The 18111-nt window shown below is 36.3% G+C and overlaps 1 protein-coding gene across 1 annotated transcript in view; it reads left to right on the forward strand.

Moving 5' to 3' along the window:
• Positions 1-18111, forward strand: part of LOC111057911 (nephrin) — a 383192-nt gene that overhangs the window by 229769 nt on the left and 135312 nt on the right. Inside the window, exons 3-4 of the mRNA XM_039425733.1 lie at positions 15026-15238; positions 17902-18053. Of these exons, the coding sequence (XP_039281667.1) occupies positions 15026-15238; positions 17902-18053 (365 nt within the window). The remainder of the gene's footprint in view (positions 1-15025; positions 15239-17901; positions 18054-18111) is intronic.

Below are 18111 nucleotides of genomic sequence, written 5' to 3' on the forward strand. Positions count from 1 at the left end.
TATCCACAGCTGTTTCAGCCAAGGATGAATTATCCTTCTAATGTTGTTCAGCAAGTTTTCTCAAGGATTAGACCTAGAGCAATCGAATCTTTACATCATGAATCTACTATGTTCCAAATTTCGTGAAAATCGTTAGAGCCGTTTTCGAGATCCGTTAAACATAAATAACATGATATAAAAATGGCCAGATATGAAAATAGCCAGATATAAAAATAACCAGATGATTTTATAAATACAGAAATTTCTGGCTTAATATAATAGGATACTTACCTTCATAAATATAAAGAAAATAAAAATCTCAGTAACCTTTTTTGAAATATTTTATCATAACATGTTTCGGACATTTGGCCTTGGAAATGGCATAAATATCCGAAACATGTTGTGATAAAATATTTCAAAAAAGGGTACTGAGATTTTTATTTTCTTTATATTTATATTACAAGTAGCCCTATACAGAAAAGAGATACTCACCATTATTTTAAAATGTCCCTTCAAGGGCCGGTTTCCGAGCTCGGGAATCAGCTAAGTTCTAGACTTCAAACAGCTGGAGTCAGAAAATTGTCTTTCCAAAACGGAGCGTAATCATAGTCCAATTTCAAATTAAATTTCGAATAACTAGAAAATTGAACACAAAATAAAATAAAGGGAAAATAGTGTAAAGTTTAAGCTATTTTGAATTATCGAATCTTTGTAATCAGGCAACTACTTTGAATTTAGTGAGAAATTCTATAATTTGTTAAAGTTTATTGATCTGATGTTTTGTTCAGTATTTTTCGATTCATCGAGATTTCCTTTCCAATCATAGAGAGCAAAATTCCTGAAAACCACATAAATCTGTTTGAGAGTGGCCAACTACCTCTTCATTGAGTAATCAATTAACAAAATAGTACACCACTCTGCTCCTGTCTGTACTCTTGTTGAAATCTGCGGGTCAATTTCCAAGTTGGTAGATGGTAGTACTCAGTATTGGTTGCGCGGTGAGGGGATGGATGGGGTGGGTGGGGAGTTGGTGGAATTGTGGCCTTGGGCTCCATAACATCCAGCACCAGCGGCTAGCATTTGTCAGCAATGATTCAATGGGAAACATTGATGCTATTCATAAAAAATACTGACAATATGGAGTGAATCTAACTCTAGCAGCGACTGGCAACTGCAAATAGAATCGCAGTAATTGAATTGAAGCGCGGTAAACGCTGCAGCTCTTGATTCTATCGATGCTATTTCTGCTTCTCCTCTCAACAATATCTTGATAACTGTATGTTCTATAAACATTCTCCTTGCAATAATAACAAACAAGTATCGAGTATGGCAGCTTTGATTGGAGATAAACATATTCCAATCCATTCCAATGTAATTTATACATTCGAGTAGCTCAAAGTGAAGAGGCAATCAATACTCGTTTTATAGTTCATCATAATATGAATCCAATTTGAATTATTGTTTACAAAAATCGAAATAATTTTTCCATTCTCACTTCCAATAGTTTATCAGGTCATATGCTGCACGTGGAAAGTATCTTCGATTGAAATCGCTACCTGTCATCTATCACTTTACCAACAGATCACCTTCGAATCCCTCCCGTATTTCTTTAATATAAATAAAAAACTTCTTGCCATAGAAATGTTTAAATTGAATCTTTCCATCTTCCTTTCATCATTCAGATACCGGGATAAAGTACAAAACTTTTCCTATTTTCTGTTTCTTCCATATAAGTTTAAGTCTCAAATTAATACTATTTTCTCAATTCATTCTTCAATCCACCTCATAATAGGTACTTTTTCAAAAATGGACTTTGTGATACGTATACAAGCTGCTCATAAGACTTTCCTCACCCTCTTATTGCATAGACTGTCGCGGTCTCTATATAAAGTATTCCAATCAACTACATCCAATCATTGAGAAATTTGAATAGTTGTAGAGCAGAAAGGTTGAAAAGTATATCGTCGGAATTGAGTAAAAGGGTTGGGGGGGGGAGGTGTGGCAGTGAGGTGAGTGCCTGCAGGCATTCAATTATCCGAACAAATGCGGCTGCTCCGGTCCGCATCCGATAACCGCATAGTGACAGTGCAACATTAATGGACCAGTGCTTTAGCATGTTACGACCCTTCAACAATTAAATGCAACCAACAGAAAACACGCTCAACAGTATACTGGACACCAATCCGTTGTCCAAGTGAAATTCACTTGGAATTGTCAGCACCCGATGAATGGGAAGCATTCATAGGGAATGGTGACAGTTTGAATCTGACTGGAGCATTGTTGACTTAAGTTGCATGGATAATGTGAGATTAATGCTGTCGCACGGTGTAATACCTTGTGCTTGGATCTATGGCTGGAAGGTGGCTCGGAACATGGGGCCCTCATAAACCATCCTTGTTTATCCGTTACCGCGTTCCATAATATTTGTAAATAGGTTTCGCTTACATGAATAGGTGTTACCGTTGTCATATTCGATATCAATGTTTTGAATTATCTCGAAATGGTGGAGAATATATTAATTGCTATAAATATGGTCAAATTTCTTATTCGTAGATATGGAACGCCTACATTAGAATGTTTAGTAAGAATTAGCTGTCACTGTAGAATAAATTTGAAGTTGGCCTCTAGAACTCAGCTCAAAAATTAAATATTAAAGAGAGTATTTTTCAGATGATCTTCAATTTTTCCCTTGTAAATCACAAAATCTATATAATTTTAGAGTTACTTGAAATGGAGAGGGACAATAATCAAAAACTTTTGGATAAAATAAATATATATATTTCTTATAATCATCTTTTATGATTATATTTTATCGAGAATGATTGTTTTCCTTTCGCTTTTGCAGGTAGCTGATATTAAGTCAGTATGTCCGACAGTTTTAGCAGAATATGAATGGATAACAATGAATCACTTATTCTTATAGAATAATTTTGAAGTAGGAGTGCACAAAACTGGACAGTTTCATCAGAATATGAATAAATTATCAATGATTGACTTATTCTCATAATTCAATTTGAAAGTAGGAGTGCGCTTAAACTGGCGCTTAATCCTTGTATTACAAATCCTTATGACGAAGTTCAAGAAATTTTCAACGTAATTTGAAACGTGAGAAATTATCCCTCATCTATTCAATCATGCTGAAGGTATGAACGACTAGCTCATTTCTTCAATGTTTTACTCAATACTGGGAAAATATCGATTAGATACACTCATTTGTGAGAGATCAAAGATCCAGATGATAGCCTATTATCACCCTGAATGAAGAGAACAGGAAAAGTGGAATAGTAGAAATAAGGTCCAGGCATTTATTTACCTGCAGAGAAGAAGGAGAAATCGGCAAGATTTATCGAAGCTTGAAGTGGAGATGGATCGTGGATAGAAGGATATCTTCCGATCAAAGGAATTTCAGCTGTAGCACTCGGTTGTACAGCATCGCTGTTGTATTGAACCAAAGTTCTGTTCCTGTTGTATCTTGAAGAGGAGGGGATTGAGTTGGAGGAATCTCTCAATAAGGATTCTTGGTAGTGTATCTTCTGAATCCTCTTGAACTTCCTCCTCTATCTACATCGTCTCCTCTTCTACCTCCGAATCTGGTGTGTCCTCTCTTCTTCTCATTTTCCTCCAATGTCTTTCCCTGCGAATATCTGATGGACGATTTATACGCAGTGCAAGAGCACTCAGCTTAGCTCACCAATAAAATTGTTTGAATATGTTAATTCTTGAAGGTAGATCCAAATCATCAATCGCAACATCCAATACAATCGAACTTTGAATACAAATCCAAGATCACGATTCAGGATTGCGGAATGATTGAGAACAAGAAAAAAGAGGAAAACAGCTAACGGATAACGAGTAGGCCTCTAACGGATAACAACATTTGATGCTGATAGAATTTGTTTTGAATCCTACTTTTCTCGACAGTGATAGCTGTACCTTCCATCTGGTACTATGATGTCGAAATTTATCACCTTGATTGAAAAACTCTTTCAATCTGAGATACAAATACAACCAATGCGAATCAATACAATATTGTTCATTATGAACAGTTGTTAGTTTCCTTATTAATAAGATCTAGTCCTCCAACTAGATCACTCATGAGTATTGAACAATCTTCATCTGACTTGGACTTGATTGATAATTGTGGCAACATCCCATGAATGTATACCATCCAATCAATATCTATAAAACAATTCAAAATTGTATTGTGACGTGGCCTACCGTCACGTGAAGTACCCTTTGCAATATAAAAAATACATTAATGCAGGTCTATATTATGATGGAAATGGTTCTCTCCCATTATTTTTTGCAATGTCATGCTTCTTCTGGTCTCTCTAAATTTGAAGAAGAAGAGTAGAAATTTCTCATCCTGTCCCTACAGAGGCAAATTTAAAATATCAATTTTGAAATGTTATTTTCCATAGAAAAGCTAGTATTTTTCGAATCACCTGTTATTTCTAAGAATATTCCTTCAATATCGCAATATGTATCAAGAATAGTACATATTAATGTTACATATTAATGTACATATTGATTACTTTTTGATACAGAAGTTCCTGAATAGAGAATGAAACCATTCTCAGAAGAAGTATGCATAGTCGAAAACACTCTATTAGTGGACTACTTCTTATCAAACTTTCTCGATGCTGCATTCATCAACTGCAGGTAGATCATGAATGGTTCATAATAAGTCCAGTTATTAAAAATGGGAATCACCAATATCACATAAATTATGGAGTCCTATGAAAGATATGACCTTATTAAGATACATGATAAATGGAGTGAACAAATATAGAACCATTTATTGTATTTATCTCCACTTTCACTGCTCAATAAGGTTTTATCACTTAATTATAATCTAATTCAAATAATCGTGAACAGGAACCATTGCCAGCTACTCGATTTCAAGTTCAGTTGGTGTCAAGACCAAGTTGGTGCGATTGCATTGATTCGGGGATAACGTTGATTAATTGGCATGCATCATTATCATCATCATCATCATCAGTCACAACATCCATCAATGTATGGGGCCTTGTAGCGCGTTATATTAGCTGGATCTTGCAATAATTACGCAATGCAGTAGACAGTAGGCCATTGCTAACCTCCAACCACGACTGTTGTAGTATTGGTGATGGTGAGACACACAAACACTTGGAGAACATCATGTGAGGGGAAGATAGAGTGTGAATATGTGTGTGGGTGTTGGATCTGTGTGTATTTGCTGGAGTTCCCGTTCCTGTTCGACTCACGCACACACTGAAATTTGGAGTGATGCGCACGCACGCACGCTCACATTCGCACACTCGCCCACATTTGCACATACAGTTTGTACAGAGTGGTGAGTGATATAGCAGCAGCAGCAGCAGCAGCAGAGGCAGCACATAGACAAAAGCTATGCACCCCAAGCACACAACACACAACACACAACACACAGCACAGAGCACAGAGCACACCAGTTCACCACACCTTCGTTTAGTCCATGAAAATCGATAAACATTCATTTGCGGTGGTCGTCAGTTAGCAGGATAAGTGTAAAATAAACAACATGCAAATTTGAAGCCAGCCAAAAACTAAATAAATGAAGAATCGTCCAACAAAAACCAATAGAATCGAACCTGGGATACGTAGTATGTGTGTTCATTTTTAAAAGCCCTGAAAATCGGTTTACCCAGCTCGGCAGACGATTTGTTATTCAGCATAGCAATCCATCCGCGGCTAAAACGTTTTATTTGAAAAATTCACCTTCACAAATCTCACTGACATTTTACTCACTGATAGTCATCTCTTATTCACAAGCAGCGCTCTTGATTCCTGTTTCTGGCTTAAACTTGTATTAGAAGCTTCAGTTGTAGGCAAAACAATATTATTTCTGTCACCTTTGTTCTGGAATTACAACTGGTTCATCTCGGGATTAGTGGTTGCTTGCTCCATTAGACAAAATAACCTTTTCGACTCCCTTCATAATATGTGTGCTTTATGGCATCATTTGATGTAACACTCGATCAGTTGAGCAGAAAAATACGATTTCTTTTCGTGACCACTTTTTGATTGCAACACACAGAATTGAGCTCATGTGAAGAGCTGTTCTCTCCTACTAATTTGCTCATGAATCAATATTTGAAATTTATGCAAGTTTGATAGTTGCTGAACTGGTAATAGAATTGAGAAGATGGAAATGTTCACAGAAGATATAATTCAAATACAGGAATAGATTCAAAATCAATCTAGAATCTTGAACTCCAAATAATTATGTTCATTGAATATTTTTTTTAAGATTGGGTGGTATTTTGATATAGATGAAATTCGTATGTTGTTTCAACCATCAAGGCCATCACCAGAGCCGTCAGTTTTCATCTAGAAACTAACATAAAATTTATTTATAGAGGAATTCTACGATAATATGTATCTTCCATTTGCAGGACCAGTACAGTAATTAGTACGTTGGAAGTAAATTCAAAGAAAGAAACTCATGGGTGCTATCGTCAGTAATGTGTTGGAATGAGTATACTTCTCCTACAATATTATTCAATTTTGATTCAATAATTATTGCATTATTTCATTTAGTAATAATATTGTGGTTGAATGGAATTTTTATGCAGTGAACTGTTATTCTTATTATTTTTTGATAGGGTGAAGAGATCGGAGCTTTGAAAGGAAACTAACAATAAATCTCGATTCTGTCCAGCACTCAGATTCTACCAACAAAAACTCAGTGGCTCGTCTCGGGCGTCCCCTGCAATGATTAGTCACTTTTTCAAGAGCGCTCAGCCTGAGGCGATTCCCAATCGGAAGCTGTGATCAGTTCTTCCTCCTGCTGGCGCCGCATTGTTCTATTCGTGTTGCTAATAGGAATCGCAAGAAAAATAAGAGACGTTCGTTCACAGGGTGACAAGTGCAGCTTTGTCACGCTTGTTTCCGCTTTCTTCGACCCGACTTGCAGGTTGGGTTTAGTGGTTGGGGTACTAGACGCACCCCTCATCCACTTCTCTCACCCACAGGGAGGGGAAGTGGTTAGAAAAAGAAGACGAATCAGCAGGAAAAAGATTCGAGAGGCAGAAGAAGGCCCGAGGGTGGATAATGCCGTGTTCTGAGAGTTGGAGCTGCAGAACAGCAAAGTGTTTTGGCCGTTGATCAATGGTTGGCTGGTGGGGTCATTTGTAACGTAGACGGCTGCGAGAATTCATAGCTTAGCCCCGGCGTGACAGCCATCTTGATAACCGTGCACAATTCCAAACAAATGATTTGGCCTCCATGAACAAAGTGTTCGGACACTCCTCTCTTCTCCTCTTTCTATCTCCTCTCTTCCTATCTCCTCTTTTCTCTGCTCTCCTATTGCTTCTCTGCTCCTCTCTCCCCTTTTTTTATCTCCTCTCTTCTTCTCTCTCTTCTCCCTCTTCACTCTCTTCTCTCTCCCCACTCTTCTCTTTTCTCCCTCTTCTCTCTCATCTCACTTCTCTTCTGTCTTTTCTCCCTCTTTTGACTCTTCTCTCCCTTTCTTTCCTTTTCTTTCCTGTCCCTGTATTGCTCCTCTCCTCTTTTTATTCTCTCTCTCTCCTCTATCATCTTCTCTTTACTCCTCTGATAGCTGTATTACTTTTAAAAAATCCAATTACTTTTCATTTTACTCGTCTTACACCCAGAATTTTTGTATTTGCTTTTAGTGTAAGAGTTTCACCGTTTCTCTGAATGCTTCTGTTCGGCTTCACCGGTATGAAACTTGTGGTAGGCCTACTCATAGATTCATCATTTGAGAAAGAATACAACTGTGGCAGGATGTTTGATAAACGAATAATTGGACGTTTTGTAGAACAGGAAAATATAGATAGCATATACATAGTGCAGAACAGGACTACTCTATCACATATAAACCCTTTTATACCTGTCTGGTATGAGCACCACTGTGGTCTTACAAAACTTTGCTTCCCTCACATTTTATAGAGAAATGTTTTTTGGCATAACACAACAGACCATCCAATTCCTGTCGATTCGATATGTGTCTTATTTGGGCTTTAAAAAATACATTTTAGATTTGCCTACATTTTGTATGAAAACGTTCAGATTCCGTAAGCTACATTCTGTAGTAGGAGAGCCGTTTATTAGTATCTCACAGTTTTAAAAGTTATACAAAGTAGAAATATCCACTACAGTACTTCATACAAAAAAATTATGAATTTTTCTAAAAACCCTAAAATATCTGAGATGAAACTTAATTTTAATTCGTCAATATTCAATTCCAACTGTTGAATATCGTAGCACCATCCTTCCCTACCTTCTCATTTCCCCTACTAATACTCTTCCGCTCGCTCATAATCTGAATGTGCATCGTTCAGAACAATCTTGTCATCCTGTGGCAGATCTTCATTATTCGAAATAGTTGACGGTGGGTGGACTCAATTGCGAAGAGAAACAGGGGACCGGCCAGATCAATGTCACATGTGCAAAGCCGGTCCCAGTCCCGTGGGTTTAGTCTTAACACTGAAAAAATGAAAATCGGATCCCGCGAGAGATGCCTTTTTGTGAACAGAGTCCTTTGAGAGAGTCTTGACGCTACACTAGTCTCTGTTTGCTATATCTGTATAGTATTCTATATTCTATTTCACCATCTATATAGTCAGCATCCAGCTATACATGTGGCCATGGCGACCTGTATGAATATGTGTGTACATCCAAAATACGAGTACATTGAGCTCATGCATGTTCTCGTACTATTACTCATGTTTCGTTCAAGCTACTGTGAGCCAATACCTTTATTTCTAGTATATTCTGACAGTGGATTCATCCACTTCATTAAAGTCGCTCCATTTTTCCTGCATTAATCGTTCTGGCATATCTTATGCTATCTTTTCTCTATGATCTATAATCTAATAGAAGCTACAAGTACACCTCTATTCAGCAGCATCTATAATGCCAGCAGATATATATAATTAACAAAGTCAATGGAATGGACTATACAGGCTTTGGTAATATTATTTTCTGTTCAAATATATCTGGATCTGCCATTTGAAGTTTATAGTGTTCATTTCATGCGTAATCTTCAAAATTTGTGAATTCTCATGCAAGTTAATCAGATCAGTAGTTCAGAATTGATCATTCGTGTATTTTCTATCACTTGCATGTGTAAGCCAACTTTCCTCTTCATAATATTAAAGTGGATTAAACTTAGTCTGAAAGTCTATATTTTTTCATTTTCTGTTTCTAGAAAGATTCAGATTCATTATTCTACAAACAGACATAAGTTGTCCAACAAAAATCATCAAACTATTGGTAAAATAGTGTTTTCAGTATCACTCACTAATAGAATCAATAACTAAATCATGTCCACTAATAATTGATAATTTATTGAATTATTGGCGTGTATGAGGGCTATTCAAAACTTTTCATTGATTAGGGAGGATTGGATTCCATTATTACTCTAGAACGGTGGCTATAAATTTTGGTTTGATCTTTCTGCCAATAATATAAAATATTGAGCCGCATTTGATGTGTGTGGTCTAGGCTAGCACCAGTCCATATGTTGTCTTTTATGGACGATAAAGATATTTTTACGAGTCGCAAATCTGAACTCCCGTAGATGTATGTAATGACATAAGATAAATAGGATGGGATAAATATGTACGTCTCATTCTCCTCGTCAGGAATAATTTATTAAATTATTAGTCCGCTAATTCTTTCACTCGTCTATAAATTATTCATTCCACATTCGTTTATTGATCATAATGTATGAATTTTGCAGTGCATTCATGAAAAATGAAATTTGTCTAGGTTGAAAGGTTAGACTACTAACAGTAAAAATGTATTCAGATATTGCAACTTCCGCCAACAGATTAATTTTTAATCAATTTTCAGACATATGATGCATGTAAATATTTGAATGAAAAATTATGCGTATGTATAGTATACAATGCTGTTCTGAATAGATCATGAAACTATATAATTTGATATTTCATTTTTGTCGTAGTGATTGCAGTAGGGCTCGATTCCCACTTGAATATTTGAGCAATTGTAATAAGTAGTACAAAATAGGACTATGAATAGTGTTATTCATAACAAACACTATGGATTTTGACAAGGAACATAATTACGAAAACCTTAAACAGAAATTCAATATTATTCTTTCCATTAACTTTCTTGAATTTCACGGATAGAGAATATTCTCATGAATAACACGTATGAACATTATCAAGATTGGTGAATCAACTAGGCCTAACCCATCAATAAGGGGATACATTCACATAGATAGAGAGAATGGATACTAATTAGGGATGTCAATCCCGGGACTGAATTTCAATCCCGGTATTTCGGGATTATCCAATATCAATCCCTGGATCCCGGGACTGATCCCGGGATTGGCAAAAATCAGTTTCATGCACTTTTAGCCAATTGTTTCTCCTCAATTACATGATCAGTATCAGTGTTTGGAGATGAAAAAGGGCTCATAGAGGGAGAGGATATTATTGAAATGGAAAAATACTATTAAAATTAAACATTCTATTCCTATAAATGTTTTCAAGATTAGGAGTAACTTTTTTCAAATGCTGAACCACTACTAAATGAAATTTTGTAAAATCAACTATTTTCACTTCAACTGGATATTCTACTTATGATAGAGGAAGAGAAGATGTGAGGAATAATTAGATAGAGAGTGAATAGATGGTGCTTGTTTATTTCTGATCTCTGAAATCTTTTTTTAATTCTGAGTGCATTTCAAGGAAATGGCATCAGCACTATTGCAAATATTTCCCCGTCTAGACCAGTGAATATAAAATGTAATAGAGAATAGAATTTCAAATATAGAATAGAATTCTTGAAGAATTACATTCTATACTCACTGGTCTAGACTGGTAATTTATTGTGGTGCTGTGTAAACAGAAACAAACATAGAGGCATAACAACCGATCAACAACCATTCTGCGAATGATGCGAATTCTATTTAGCCAGTACAGAGTAGAGTATATTATTATGTGAATAAAAGTGTAAGCTGTGCCTGTAGAATAATTCAGTCAAACACTTAGAACAATAAATTAGTCATGCAAAAGTCATATTCATCACCGTGAATGAATTCTATATTGAATTGTTTTTGGAAAAATCGATTCACAATTTTAGGTTTTCCAATCCCGAAAATCCCGGGATTTACGCTGAGAAATCCCGGGATTGATAGGTATCAAAAATGGACCGGGATCCCGGGATTGACATCCCTAATACTAATGGAAGGAAACATGGTATATTATAATGAAATTCACAATTAATCGATATTTAGTAGATTGATTCTATAAGTTCTACACAATCTCTTGTGAACATTTCGTTGCCACGAAGTCTGCAGATTCAATCGAACAGAATATCAACTGTGAGCTGTGAGAATTCATGATGGGGGACAAATAGTTTATCCGACTTGTGAATAGAGTTTCTCATTTACGTTTTATCTCATGAACAGGCGTCATCAACTCACTTGAGAATCTGAACGTTGACGCTTGAAAATCTCATTTATGGAGCTGGAAAGCGCGTCGTCTTTAGGGTGAGCTGATTTGAAAGCCGAATATTTCATTAGGTTAAGCGACTTGCTACGAAAATCAAACGGCTATGTAGAATGAAAACTGGAATTCTATTGGTGTAGAAGAGGAGGAGAGAAGAGGAAGTCACGATTCTGGCATGAGAACAATTCCTCGAGAATCTTCGGTTAAAGACGCCGTGGAACAGAAAAAACGAACGCGACCTATAAAAACGGCCAAGGAATGTTTTATAGATGGGATTGTATTGTGCATGCGTCGATGGTCGGGTTTGGACGTTGGTATGCCGGAAGAATGGTTTATCAGTTTCAGAAGGAGCGGGAAGAGGCTGGTGCGTGATTCTTGCATTCTTTGAATTACAACTGTTGTTTCGGAGATCGGTGTGAAATGCCCAAGTTGTAAAAATACTCGGAAAACTAACAAAGAACAGGAATGCTGAACTTGGATGATCATCAACTGCTGTGTTACTTTTGCAACTCGATAAGCAATGGATGCGTATTGGGAGGCTTGGCTTTATTGCAGTCAAGTTTTTAGGAATTGTGAGAGCATAGAATTGATATATTATTAGTGAGTATGGGTATGTTTTCTCAGTAATTCATCAAGATCCTTTCTCAACATGCGAGTTCATGATGAGAGCAAATGCTCGTGAAATCTTGTACTGTGACTATAATTTTCATAATACTGTATCAATTTGTAGGAGGAACAGATGAATTTGAATAGAATGGATTCATGTACCCAGAACAGTTCTGTGAATGCCATTGAGTATTCCTCTCACATCCTTCTTACATGCCTTGGATCGAGATCTTACTATCAGCATCATTTTCTTTCAAATGCAGATTTTTATCACCAGTAATTGAACATAGATTATACTTGACATGAAAATGCAAGAAAAATATTTTTTGTGGTCTAACTAGAAATATACTCACTGAAATTTGATTGAAACGATTAATTGTTGCTGTGAGGTTACATTTGAGATGGTCAACGTGATCATTTTTTTTTTACTATATTAGAGCAGATCCATCACCAAATTTCATTCTTGCATTCCTATCGGCAAGACATTTTTTCCTGACATTGGAGAATATTGTAGAGAAGAGGAGTGACATGTATCTAGCAGCCTTTGAAGTGAATTTTAGACCGACCTATTCCTAGTTGATATGCTTATATCAAATCCCGAAGTCTCCATTCACAAATAATTACATAACCTATGCGTGTTACAACATGAAAATAGTGCGTCTAAACATCCAAAATGCCACATTTTCTCATTATTTCCAATGTTGAACATAGTGCGTGGTTTTTGTGTTACATAGGGGAGTGTAAAGTTGTGTTTCAGCTTTTAGGCCATGTAACGAGTTTATTACGTGCTATTTTTCGTGTCACTTATCACCAAATTACAACTATATGCTCGAGTAGCCGTGCTCACTGTAGTATCAAATTAAGAGGGTTATGTCACGAAATTGCATTCGTGGCTATGAAACAAAATAACTCACACTCAGTTCAATACATTTGGCTTTGAAATGGATAAGTAGACTTCTGGATTTTCTTAGATCATAACGATTTCCATTCATTAAGGATTTCAGTTTGGATATCGAAATCCCTTTTACGTAAATTCATTTGCATTTATCGATTTGTGGTTCATGAATGCCCAAATTGTCTTTCATTATTATATTACCGTTATGGAATCATTGGGAGTTTCTATTTGAAATGTAATGAACTCTTGAATTCATGATACAAATAATAAACCTATTTATTGAGATATCCAATGTTACTTTCAACTCAACTTTCTGATACACTGTGAGTGATGTTAAATAATAACCTGGTAGGTCCCTGCCTGCCTGAGCTCCGGGTGAACGTTGTGTCTACTACGCTAGGCAGATAGCTCATGTATCTGCAAAGAGGTTCGAAGGGGTTGGGTAGTTGAGCGGGTGAACACAGCATGACCTTGATTTTATACAAATGTTGTTTGCCTAATCTGATGCTTATCCTGCTCTAGATACAACCATGTCAGTGTTGTAGTGTTATTGTCCACCTTCTAAAGATAAGAAACATGAATGGATTCAACCACAGCCTCCTCCAGGTTCATGCACTGAGGCGAATGAGAACATTGCGAAGTAGAGCTGTCAACTGGTCAGCCAAAGTTGAAAGCAGTGAAATGTCAAAAGAATATGTTTTATTGCATGCAATAATTTATATTTATCCACAAATGGATAAAATACATGCACTTGTCATAGAATCTGGGTGGTTGATCAAAACGGACAATTTTGCAGAATTTTGCAAAAAAAATTGATGGTAATTTGAATTTTTGTCAAGTAACAACAGAGAATTCCCCAAGTAATTCAATTTGTTTATATGTAGCCTACATTTTCATCCTTGAAATTTCTCCACAATTTATTCAGTCAAATTCAATCAGTTATGGGATTTCACATAATTTTACCGGGATTCAACTCTTCAACCCCCTTCACCAATAGCACCCTGTGAAATACTCAGTTTTTTCCAAAGTTGAATGAGTGACTTTAAGCTGTGAAAGCGGATTCATACAGAAATTGACATGCAGTGATGTAAGTCCGTATAAAAATCAGGAAGCGTATATAATAGTATGGTGAGGCTGGGTTCGCCAGCCATCAAGTATTCAAATCTGAGCCACGGTTAAGCGAATATTAGATTCTAGTTGCGTCTCCGGCCCACAAGCCAGACTTAGTATGTGCATAAAACAAGGGATACCTGTACCCAACGACGAATAATGGTTAGCATAAGGTACCTGGGGGTGTATATTTAGATGCTGATGCATCAACCTAATGTTTGCTGACAGCCATTCTACATACACGCGGCCATAAAGACTGCATTAAATGGGTCGAAGAACCGAGATGGCAAGAAGAGGGGTGAGAAGAGGTGGAGGAGTGGAGGAGCAACGGGAGGGAACAGGAACAAAATTACTGAACAGTCCTGTTTGGCCATGAATATGAGATCTTCTGTATAATAATTTAGACAGGTTCATCAATTGCATCGGACATTATTTCGATTACTCTCATTGCTCTAATGTAATTACATTCTGTACTCTGTCAGAGCCATGTAATTACATCCTATACTCTCTTATGACTGTTCGAATTCCAGGTGCTTGTGTTGTACATAGTTGCTCAGCAAGGAATGATTCCAGAGAACAATCAATATTATGAACTGAAGAAGCTCACTAGTGGCTCCTTTACCTTGTCTATACAACATGTATTAAGATGATTCTTGTAATAAAATTTACACTATGAACAGAGATATTGTGGATTTTCTCCATATTAAGGTCAAGTAAAAACGGTATTGTCAGATAATGCCTTAGTGCATTGAAACTTAAGTTTGGCTCAAATTAATTATGTGCAACTGACAACATAGTTTTTATTTCACCTTTATTATTCTGGGTGGTGATCTGTTAAGCTTTACTCCACTACTGTTGTTAAAGGTTATCTCACCTGAGACTATCATTATTTCATGAAAAGAGAACTTGTCTAAACCAATAAATAATCGATCGATCAATATAAACAATATTTTCTTCTCGATTGCAGGTAAACCACGGCCGTCAGTAGTGTGGCTACGCAACGAAGACCTGCTGACGAACAAGTCGAGTGTGGTGCCCGCTTCCAGCGGCGGCCATGTCCTCAGCGAGCTCTTCATCAACCGACTTGGCAGGGAGGACCTGCACTCCGAACTCACCTGTCAGGCAACCAACAACAACCGCACTCTACCACTCTTCAGCACTGTGCACGTTGATATGAACTGTGAGTTGAAGTTTTGTTTCTACAATGAAATCAGTCATGCAATAAATATATTTTTGAATCATGATTCTATAACAGCAAGCAATGGAATAATTTTTTCTTCAGTGAATAATCTCATGTCAATGGAATAAACCAGCAGTAGAATCACATTCCTCAGTAGATGATATATAATAACGTAATATGGGTTGAAGCGCAGGTTCTAAGCTGTTCAATTGGTCTATGGTTGAAGCAACAGAATTCAATAAAACATCTTATAATATTAGTTCACGAACGTGAACGTATTTGATTGGAATATTTTGAGTGGTCAAGCAATAGAAATTTCCAAATTACTGCGCAAATAGAGGTACTATTTTCTTGTATTTTTTCATGCGATAGGTCTAAGCTCATAATTATAGAAAGAAACCATCGTTTTGGCGCATCAAAGTTGGCCCAATCTTTGAAGTGACACAAGCTTACATTAGTTATCTCAAACTCTTTCAATCTATTAGAGTTCATTCAATCATGAACTGTGTTATCATTATCATCATATTGCTCTCATTTAATTTCCCTTAGATTTTAAAAAGTTGTCTAAGTTCAATAAATTCTATATTTAGAAGAATTGTCATCAGGAGAAGTCATTTGGGTAATCAATTAAATAATAATGATTTGAATATCAATTTGCAATGGTCATCTAAACTAACAACCTCATACCAGTTCCATCCTATTATGTTCAAATTTGCTGGAAATACGCATTTGATAAGCATTTTTATTGTAACACCAGCAATTGATACCATTTATATAGGATATCTATAAACAATATCATTGTTTTGATCTTGTGCATGTGTAAATGAAATAAATAAATATCATGGAGAAAGACATCAAATGTATCAAACTATGGTGGACATGCATAGAACGTTCACAAATCGTTCGCAAAATCCACTTTATTTTCGCTCGAATACACATGGATAACTAACATTCCAGATATGGAATAGCATTCTGAAGATTTGCAGCAAGACTTGCCTCTACTGGTCATGTCTACAGTTCAAGCAGACCACATCGAGCCATAAATAATTGTGCAACGTCCGTTACATGAGCACTAAACAGTGAGTAGTGCATATGATAATAATTTCTCCTTATCTCACTCGACACTACACGACACGGAGTGTGTGTACCACACTGACACACACTCACACCCATACATCTTCGAGAGTATCGTCGAGCAATAATTCATAGATGTGGATGGATGCAGAGCAGAGCCGTCCACCACTCATGCATTAATCTGGAAACGGGCACACACATAATGTAAACAGGATATCAAATTCGAAATTATTATTGAAAGCCACTAATTCATTCATAGACGGACGCAAATCATACTCCAGCAAATAGGGGTCATACAATAAATGGCACTTTCAGTTCAATAATAGGCACATCTGGTGAATTATTATCGAATGGCGAATGCAAACCGATTCTGCCCCTCTCCTCTTATTCCTCAAACGTCCAACCATCGGACAACAAAGCCGTTTATTGTTTATGTCACTGAATAATACACGGTTTTTTGTTTCACCGTCAGATAGCAGAGCTATCGTCGAGTTCTGGTTCCAATAATACAAGTGTGTTGCAAATTAGTTTGGTTTCTAATCGATACATCTGTATCTAAAATACATACGTGTTGCAAATTTGGTTCCTGAACAATATATAAATAATTATTGAAAATGATGTAGGGAATTAGTTTCCAGATCAGAATGATATGTGTATCCTGGATGATATCTGTAAACTTGATGTTGTATTACAGCTCGTTGTATAATATCTATCCAAAATACATTTGGTGATGCAAATAAGGTGTCAGATCAATATGATATTCTTATACAAATCAGTGGTGTTCAAAATTAGTTCCAGATCAAAATAATAATCTGTATCCACAATAGATTCAGTGTTGCCAATTTAGTTACTGATATAAATTCATGTAAATCTGTACTAGCAACGTAACATATAACGTGTTGAGAACTCGAGTTTAGATGCTAGTGTGTATATTCCTGATTCTCATATCTGTATTCACACTACATAATATTATATTGTTGCACTCTTTGTCACAATTAGTGAGTCATTGAAGGTGAGTGGGTTGAGATCAGTAATTTCTAGTTCGAATGCGATATCGAAGAGCCATAAGTCTTTGGTTGTGATTATCATTATAGTTTGAATGCTCTCTCAGGACAATATTGTTGTGGAAGCTCAATACAATTATTGCGACTAAGCTCTCATAGTGTTTTTATATTATATAATATCGTTAATATAATTATAGCCTACTATTGCTATTATATCATATAAATATTGTTATAATCAATGTAATTGTTTCTATGCATAATAATTATAGTATGTCCATGAAATAAGTAGTCTCAAGTTATAAAAATATTTTACCAATGAGGTGGTTTCGATTGAGGTTCTTCGAATTGAATAAACATATTTATTCATGCCAAAATATATTTGAAGTTTAGAATTCCATGGCTATAGGAAATCAGGAATGGATATATTAATCAGGAACCAAATTTGCAACACGTTTGTATTTTGGATACAAATTTATCGATCAGAAACCAATCATGGCATGGCATGACATGTGTGATAATTCATGTACATTATAATGGATAGTGAATTTGGATTGGAAATAATACTGTATGACTTGGTGATTGCAGTCAAGCCTCTGGATGTGCGGATCCTGGAATCGTACCAACCTCTGTCTGCCAAGCGCAAGTATGACTTACTTTGCCAGTCTTCGGGGTCAAGGCCGCCTGCCAAGGTCACGTGGTGGCGCAATGGCCAGCGGCTTGAGGGCACCAAAGAAACTGTAAGTCGCAGCATCACATCAATTATTCATTTATCTATTAATTTCTTTGTACAACGTA

The sequence above is a fragment of the Nilaparvata lugens genome, chromosome 4, assembly GCF_014356525.2.
Source record: "Nilaparvata lugens isolate BPH chromosome 4, ASM1435652v1, whole genome shotgun sequence".
Taxonomy (NCBI): Eukaryota; Metazoa; Arthropoda; class Insecta; order Hemiptera; family Delphacidae; genus Nilaparvata; species Nilaparvata lugens.